The sequence below is a fragment of the Mytilus edulis genome, chromosome 9 (assembly GCF_963676685.1).
Source record: "Mytilus edulis chromosome 9, xbMytEdul2.2, whole genome shotgun sequence".
Lineage (NCBI taxonomy): Eukaryota > Metazoa > Mollusca > Bivalvia > Mytilida > Mytilidae > Mytilus > Mytilus edulis.
This window is the reverse complement of record NC_092352.1, coordinates 84329519-84338800: the sequence shown is the minus strand read 5'-3', so window position 1 is coordinate 84338800 and position 9282 is coordinate 84329519. Positions and strand designations below refer to the sequence as shown.

The 9282-nt window shown below is 33.7% G+C and overlaps 1 protein-coding gene across 2 annotated transcripts in view; it reads right to left on the bottom strand.

The window, feature by feature from the left end:
- Positions 1-1796: 1796 nt before the first annotated feature.
- Positions 1797-9282, bottom strand: part of LOC139489213 (uro-adherence factor A-like) — a 43883-nt gene continuing 36397 nt past the window's right edge. For both annotated transcript variants that reach the window (XM_071275421.1, XM_071275422.1), the window contains exons 8-10: positions 6269-6356; positions 5726-5844; positions 1797-2120 (exon numbers count right to left, since the gene is read on the bottom strand). In XM_071275421.1, coding sequence (XP_071131522.1) covers positions 1937-2120; positions 5726-5844; positions 6269-6356 — 391 coding nt within the window. In that variant the 3' untranslated portion in view covers positions 1797-1936. The remainder of the gene's footprint in view (positions 2121-5725; positions 5845-6268; positions 6357-9282) is intronic.

Sequence of the window (9282 nt, the reverse complement as noted above, 5' to 3'; positions counted from 1 at the left end):
TTTTGTCTTTTTTTAAAAGAGTCCATACTGCCGATTCATGTATATTTGTGGGTGTAAATTTTTTGTTGATTATTAGGTCTTTCCACTTTTCCAGGGAAGGTATACACCTAATGGTTTTGTTCTGATTATTTATTTTATTTTTTTCTTGCGCTGTAATTTTGTTTCAAAAGATAGCTTAGTTTTTTTATTTATATACTGTATAATATCATACAGTCTATACGCTTTTAACTGACCGTGTTTAACCGAACACTTTTCTGTGTAAGAGTTATCTCCCCAGACACTGTTTTTCTTGTAATGAGACCCCCTTTGCAAACTTAAAAGAAAGCAACAAGTTTATTTTCCCAAAATGCTCATTAAGTCCGCAGGATGTTACATTTTATTTTGACCGAAAGCAACCAGACTCCATATGAGAGTTATTCCCCCTTATTCACTAAATTTGGGTCAGATGAAACCTGCTAGCCAGACATGTACACATTACAATCATTCCATACAACAAACACAATGTACAGTTCACTTATTGCTCATGGCTTAACCTTTATGAAGGATTCTTGAAATGAGGTTTAGAGCAGGTGAGCCCTGTACGACCAACAAGTAAATATTGCAAGAATCCTGTATACCAAATATAGTTATCCTATTACTCATGAAAAGTATATATAATGCTCTTATAAGTATTTCACATGACAAAAAAAATATTAAACAAGAATGTGTCCATAGTACACAGATGCCCAACTCGCACTATAATTTTCTATGTTAAGTGGACCATTAAATTGGGATCAAAATTCTAATTTGGAATTACAAGAGTGCACACACTGAAATGTCTCACCTTCTTTACTAATCATTGATATTATGTTGATACTCCTAAATATAAAGCTTTATTATGACTGTTACATAAACTTAACATGAACCATGAAAATGAGGTCAAGGTCAGTTGAACCATATTCCAGGCAGACATGTACAGCTAATAATGCTTCCATACAACAAATATAGTTGACCTTTTATTTATAGTTTAAGAAAATAGACCAAAACACAAAAACTTAACACTGAGCAATGAACCGTGAAAACCAGGTCAAGGATAAATAAAACCCAAACGACTGACATATAGATCATAAAATATTTCCATACACCAAATATAGTTGACCTATGACATAGTATTAGATAAAAAGACCAAAACTCAAAAACTTAACTTTGACCACTGAACCATGAAAATGAGGTCAAGGTCAGATGACATCTGCCCGCTAGACATGTACACCTTACAATCATTCCATACAACAAATATAGTAAACCTATTGCATAAAGTATGAGAAAAACAGACCAAAACACAAAAACTTAACTATAACCACTGAACCATGAAAATGAGGTCAAGGTCAGATGACATCTGCCCGCTAGACATGTACACCTTACAATCATTCCATACAACAAATAAAGTAAACCTATTGCATAAAGTATGAGAAAAACAGACCAAAACACAAAAACTTAACTATAACCACTGAACCATGAAAATGAGGTCAAGGTCAGATGACACCTGCCAGTTGGACATGTACACCTTCCAGTCCTTCCATACACCGAATATACTAGACCTATTGCTTATAGTATCTGAGATAGGGACTTGACCACCAAAACTTAACCTTGTTCACTGATCCATGAAATGAGGTCAAGGTCAAGCAAAAACTGTCTTTTACCTTATGGAATACATTTGTATTAAGATTTATACAAATAGTATATTATAGCATTGCCAACAAATTGTAATACCTTTGTCTCACATTCTACAACTTTTATCTCTGGCAAAAATCAATAACTTTCAAATTACTTTATAATGGTCCCTTTGTATTAATCTATAATCTTTAAAAACTATGGCCATGATAAATATGATCACTAATAAAGGTGTAGTAAGTAAAATATCTATTTTGAATGAAAATAGTCATATATATATCTTCTATCAATGTATATGGACACAATGTTCACTGCCAGTAGCCACATGTCCATCAAGATGTGCCACACATGTGGCATGTGATTGTTTTGATTCATGTAAGAGGTCCGTGGAATATCTGTCCCAAACATTCAAGTTCTGGTTTCTGTCCAGTGTGATAATAACATCAGTTGATGTGAGGTGACTTCTATACCTAAAATAAAATCAATTATAGGTCTTTAAATTGCATTTTTCCAAAACTCTCTGACTGATATACCATTATTAAGTGCTAGTCTTTGTAAGAAGCAGGCAATTTAGGTAAAAATCAAAACATGATCAGAAAAAACCCACTGAGCTAATCATGTTATTTAATACTAACCATCATCCTGAGTTAAAAATTATTAGTCTTTCGTTTGTGTGTGTCTGGTAATATCAAATAACTCAGTTAGAAAATTGGTTAGAATGACAGCAAATTACAGAGTTATCTCCTCTTATTCGATAATTTCTAGTGCATTTCAACCAAATTGTATCTTCTATTACCAGAACAGAAAACGAAAATGAATGTTATTTTTGTGCATAACTACATATTATGAACTGAAATCAATGTCAAATTGGGTAGGGTTTTTTGGTCATGTTTTCACCACTGCCTGATTCTTAGGCAGACTGGCACTTAAAAGTATACATGTATGTAATATAATATTCTTAGTATCAGTGTATCAATCCATTAATTATCAGGATGCTATTAAAATGACAGTAAACCCGGTAACAGGATGAACTTTTATATTGTTTACAGCTGTATGGATCCAGGAATTTCATTTAGATGAGACTTAACTATTTAAAATTCCTCACCAAATTCAAGAAGTTTGAAAAACAAGAGGCTCTCAAGAGCCTGTGCTGCACACCTGACTCTACTTGGGTTTTTGAAATAATATAAAACTGTCGCTCACCTTGGTCTATGTGAATATTAAACAATGGACACAGATGGATTCATGACAAAATTGTGTTTTGGTGATGGTGATGTGTTTGTAGATCTTACTTTACTAAACATTCTTGCTGCTTACAATTATCTCTATATATAATAGTACTTTCTGTGGAAAATGTTAATGAAAATATTCAAATTTTAAGAAAATTGTTAAAAATTGACTATGAAGGGCAATAACTCCTTAGGGGGTCAATTGACTATTTTGGTCATACTGACTTATTTTTAGTTCTTACTTTGCTGTACATTATTGCTGTTTACAGTTTATCTCTATCTATAATAATATTCAAGATAATTACAAAAAAACAGCAAAATTTCCTCATAATTACCAATTCAGGGGCAGCAACCTTACAACCGATTATCCGATTCATCTGAAAATTCCAGGGCTGACAGATCGTGTCTGATCAGCAATTTTCCTTCCTGTCAGATTTGCTCTTAATGCTTTGGTTTTTGAGTTATAAGCCAAAAACTGCATTTTACACCCATGTTCTATTTTTAGCCATGGCGGCCATCTTGGTTGGATGGCCGAGTTACCGGACACATTTTTTTAACTAGATACCCCAATGATGATTATGGCTAAGTTTGGTTAAATTTGGCCCAGTAGTTTCAGAGGTGAAGATTTTTCTAAAAGATTACTAAGATTTACGAAAAATGGTTAAAAATTGACTATAAAGGGCAATAACTCCTAAAGTGGTCAACTGACCATTTTGGTCATGTTGACTTATTTGTAGATCTTACTTTGCTGAACATTATTGCTGTTTATAGTTTATCTCTTTCTATAATAATATTCAAGATAATAACCAAAATCTGCAAAATTTCCTTCAAATTACTTATTTCGGGGCAGCAACCCAATAACCGGTTGTCCTATTCATTTTAAAGTTTCAGGGCTAATAGATTTTCACTTGATGAACAATTTTACCCCATGTCAGATTTGCTCTAAATGCTTTGGTTTCAGAGTTATAAGCCAAAATCTACATTTCACCCCATTGTTCTATTTTTAGCCATGGCGGCCATCTTGGTTGGTTGGCTGGGTCATGCCACACATTTTTTAAACTAAATACCCCAATGATGATTGTGGCCAAGTTTGGATTAATTTGGCCATGTAGTTTCAAAGGAGAAGATTTTTGTAATAGATAACTAAGATTTACGAAAAATGGTTAAAAATTGACTATAAAGGGCAATAACTCCTAAAGGGGTCAACTGACCATTTCGGTCATGTTGACCTATTTGTAAATCTTACTTTGATGAACATTATTGCTGTTTACAGTTTATCTTTATCTATAATAATATTCAAGATAATAACCAAAAACAGCAAAATTTCCTTAAAATTACATATTCAGGGGCAGCAACCCAACAACGGGTTGTCTGATTTATCTGAAAATTTCAGGGCAGATAGATCTTGACCTGATAAACAATTTTACCCCTGTCAGATTTGCTCTAAATGCTTTGGTTTTTGAGTTATAAGCCAAAAACTGCATTTTACCCCTATGTTTTATTTTTAGCCATGGTGGCCATCTTGGTTGGTTGGCCGGGTCATGCCACACATTTTTTAAACTAGATACCCCAAAGATGATTGTGGCCAAGTTTGGATTAATTTGGCCATGTAGTTTCAGAGGAGAAGATTTTTGTAATAGATAACTAAGATTTACGAAAAATGGTTAAAAATTGACTATAAAGGGCAATAGCTCCTAAAGGGGTCAACTGACCATTTCGGTCATGTTGACTTATTTGTAAATCTTACTTTGCTGAACATTATTGCTGTTTACAGTTTATCTTGATCTATAATAATATTCAAGATAATAAACAAAAACGGCAAAATTTCCTTAAAATTACATATTCAGGGGCAGCAACCCAACAACGGGTTGTCTGATTCATCTGAAAATAAATTTAAGGCAGATAGATCTTGACCTGATAAACAATTTTACCCCATGTCAGATTTGCTCTAAATGCTTTGGTTTTTGAGTTATAAGCCAAAAACTGCATTTTACCCCTATGTTCTATTTTTAGCCATGGCGGGCATCTTGGTTGGTTGGCGGGGTCACGCCACACATTTTTTAAACTAGATACCCCAATGATGATTGTGGCCAAGTTTGGTTTAATTTGGCCCAGCAGTTTCAGAGGAGAAGATTTTTGTAAAAGTTAACGACGACGGACGATGAAGACGCCGGACGCAAAGTGATGGGAAAAGCTCACTTGGCCCTTCGGGCCAGGTGAGCTAAAAAGGAGAAAATAATAACAGTTACTTATAATGATGTTCGAGGTCAAATTTGGTTTAATATTGCTATGTTTGCTTTCTTTCCATTCAGTGATTCTCTAAAAGAAGACATTTGTATGTATTTCCCATAGAGTCCTATGTTAAACTAAGTCCCCAGCTGGCGGCCATCTTGGGTGGTGGATCGGCTACAAAGTAACTACACTTGGTCAGCACCCTATAAGAAACATTCATGCCATATTTGGTTCCATTCCATTTTGTGGTTCTCTATAGAAGAAGTTCAAATGAAAAAGTTAACGACAATGATGGACAACGACAGACGCCAAGTGCCAGGTGAGCTAAAAATGAGGTTTATTTTCAAGATTTATGACATTTTCTCCAATTTCCATTTTCTTTCTAAATTTCAGTAGATGTATCAGGGAGAAACAGTTAAAAGATGTATCAAAATAAAGTAGCTCAATTTTCAAATGATTTATTAATTCATAATAGAATTGTTAAATTGGAGACAAGGCCAGGCATATTTTTATATTTGTTGGATAAAAGATTTATAATGTGAAAAGTTTATTTTAATTTAACTATACATCAACTTCTGCAATAGAATATTTAAATAGATAATCTGTATACACACCCTGACCAGATTCCACATTCAAAATGGCTGCCAACACATGATGTCATTGTCAGTGGATTTACTATTACTTGTTTTCCACTTTGGTCATTCACGTTAAAAAACTGTAGAAAGAAGAAACCCTGAAAAAATGGAAAATAAACAATTTCAAAGTAGTGCTTTATAAGTTAATACGGAGTAAAATTAGTAAAAACAGTAGTAAGCAGCTATGTGTTACTGACAGGTCAAGAAGGGCCCTACCTGCACATTTTTGTGTGAGGCACAGAAACAAATAATCTGATGCAAATGAAGGCAACACCAGTTCATAGGTAACAATTTTTCACTGTCTTCTTCTTTTTTAGCTATGGCGTTGTCGGTTTATCTTGTTTATTTTTGATCTATGAGTTTGAATGTCCCTCTGGTATCTTTCATTGATCCAGAAAATCTGGATAATTTCCATCACTAGATATATCAATGACATTTATTTCAATTTTTTTTTTATGAAAAACTATTTGCCACAGTACAATCATAACTTATCTGCTTGAAACCAAGCTAAAATGTACCTACCTCTTCCCAGGCCACACCTACTAATTTCGGAACATTGTTTAAACATTCTAACTTCATCTTTATTAACAGTCCCTTGTTTTCATGATTCCTGTAAGAAAGAAAGTAAAAAAATTGTGAGAAGACAATTTCTGCATATCATTTACATTTCTTAAGAAAATGAAGGATCATGTATCTTATCAATGTCAAGATTTATTTGTTTTAGGTGTAGTGACAGTTAAAAATAGGGAAATTAAACTAGAGGCTCTTAAGAGCCTGTGTCGCTCACCTTGGTTTATGTGCATTATTATTATGATTAACAATGGACACAGATAAATTCATGACAAAATGGTGGTTTGGTGATGGTAATGTGTTTGTAGATCTTTCTTTACTAAAATTCTTGTTGCTACAATTATCTCTATCTATAATGAACTTGGCCTAGTAATTACAGTGTAAATATTTCCTAAAAATTTACAAAAATTAACAAAAATTTATGAAAATTGTTAAAAATTGACTATAAAGGGCAATAACTCCTAATAGGCGAGTGATATGAGAGCCAAATTTACATTTTTAATGCATCTACGTAACACACAGCTTAATTATATATCACTAGAAAGCTAAGAATGTGTACTTTCTAAATATCCCGGTTGTCAAAAGAAATTATGGTGCATTTTTTTTTTAAATCAAGGTCAAAGGTTATAGGTGCAATTTCAATTCACGGATACTTCCAGTAAAAAAATCGAGTCAAAACAAATGCAAAAATGAAACAATTTTATAGGAATGCTGTATTACTGTTGGGGAAATATATTTCTATCATAGTATTAATTAATTTTGGCTAATTTTAACTGTAATGCATGTTACGTAAAGTTTTCTCTCGGAGTCTTTGAAAATCAACCATTAAGTCACACAAATGTATCTGTAGTTGCCCTTGCATTATCTAAATTTTATAATACCTCCATATCATTTGATTGCATGTATTTACAAACATATAGCTGCAAATTTGATATAAATAATCCGAAACAAAATATTTGAAGCAAGGGGAAAATATAACATACAACAATTTTTAATTGTTAAGAAAAGTCCCATGATGAGCTCTACATTAAAATTGAGGAAGCGTATGGTCTCCTATTAGTTTGAAAGCCTGCCAACCGCTTCAAGATCAGACAACCATAGGGCAGATTTTTTTTATTATTGTAGTGCAATATGTTGAGTCTGGATCATACCGCAATTTCATTTACATCACTAAATCAGATATGATAAGAGTACTAACTAACATTACTAAAATGAGCAAAGTGCTACCAATATATTTATATCAACAAATTGACAATTTTAATATAAACATCAGAAATAAAATATGATCACTCATTGTACGTCAAACTGTGTTTGATTTTACCTAAGTCAGCCGTCTTGTATCTTGGGATATCTAGTTAATCAAACAACACTTGACAAAGTAGTTTGTACTTTTTTTTAAATTACGCTAGTGATGACGTTCGGCTACTTTGGCACTAAGTATTACTTTTTTTTATCTTGTTTCACCACTTCAAACGGAGGACAATGTTATCCTAATATTGAACCTTTTATTTGGCTTTCTTATGTTAAAATCCCGTTAGCGTATAACCTAAATGATCGAAACGTCGGACCAATGGGATGTTGGACCATTTAGGTGTCAGAATATTGCGATAACGGAATATTATAGCTTCATTTTAACTTGTAATCTCATCCTTCTTATCGGTCAACATATCCATACAAAGACATTTTCCTTGGCATATATCAGTACAGCAGAGGTTTTGCTCAAAGCGGACACAAGATCTACTATATACAGATTGAATTAAAAATTGGGAATGGACATGAGGAATTTGTCAAAGAGACACCAACTCGTTCTAAAGGCAGGCAACGGCCGAAGACCACCAATGGGTCATCAATGCAACAAGAAACTCCCAAACCTGGAGGCGTTCTTCAGCTGACCCTAAACAAAAATGTACTAGTTTGAAATGATAATGGATGTCATACTAAGCTTCGAAATATACTCAAGAAATTAAAATAAAAAATCATACAAAACTAAGAACGGCCTGAGGCTCCTGACTTGGGACAGGCGCAAAATTGCGGCGGGGTTAAACATGTTTTTTGAAATCTAAACCCTTCCCCTATATACCAATGCGTGATCAGATCAAATCTTGTAGAAAGTTGGATGACATCATACCAGACCGATGTTGCCTTTTAGCCAACCAAAGTCATACGGAGAACTTTTATTGTTTCTGTAGTTAGGTAGACATAGTCTTGGATAAAATTTTGACCCCAAAAAGAAAAATAATGCCATGTAGAATGTATGCCCCATTTTCAATTTTTCTAATCTCCTGATCAGTCAAACTTTTTAATAGTTATCAAAGGTGTGTCCATAAATACGGTGCTTTTGTAATGATAAACCTAAATGAAAAAGAGTAAAAAAAAAATATTTATAGATAATATACATTCTACTAAAGCCATAAATTTAAGAACTTTGTCAATAGGAATATTGTACGTTTTTTTAACTGCCGCAGATGCGCCATCATCCAAAAGACAATACAGAAATGTTTTTGAAGCAGGTGGCAGCAACCCAACAATCGGTTGTCCGATTCATTTGAAAGTTTCAGGGCAGATAGATTTTCACTTGATGAACAATTTTACCCCATGTCAGATTTGCTCTAAATGCTTGGTTTTAGAGATATAAGCCAAAATCTGCATTTCACCCCTATGTTCTATTTTTAGCCATGGTGGTCATCTTGGTTAGTTGGCCGGGTCATGCCACATATTTTTTAAACAAGATACCCCAAAGATGATTGTGGCCAAGTTTGGATTAATTTGGCCCAGTAGTTTCAGAGGAGAAGATTTTTGTAAAAGCAAACGATGACGGACGACGACGGACGCAAAGTGATTTGGTCCTTCGGGCCAGGTGAGCTAAAAAGGGGGAGGGTTATTTATTTGCCAAAAAAAAAAATTAAAATAGCCTTCCAAGACGTCATAATTATTTGAACTAGCTTCCAATCTACTGTATAAACATG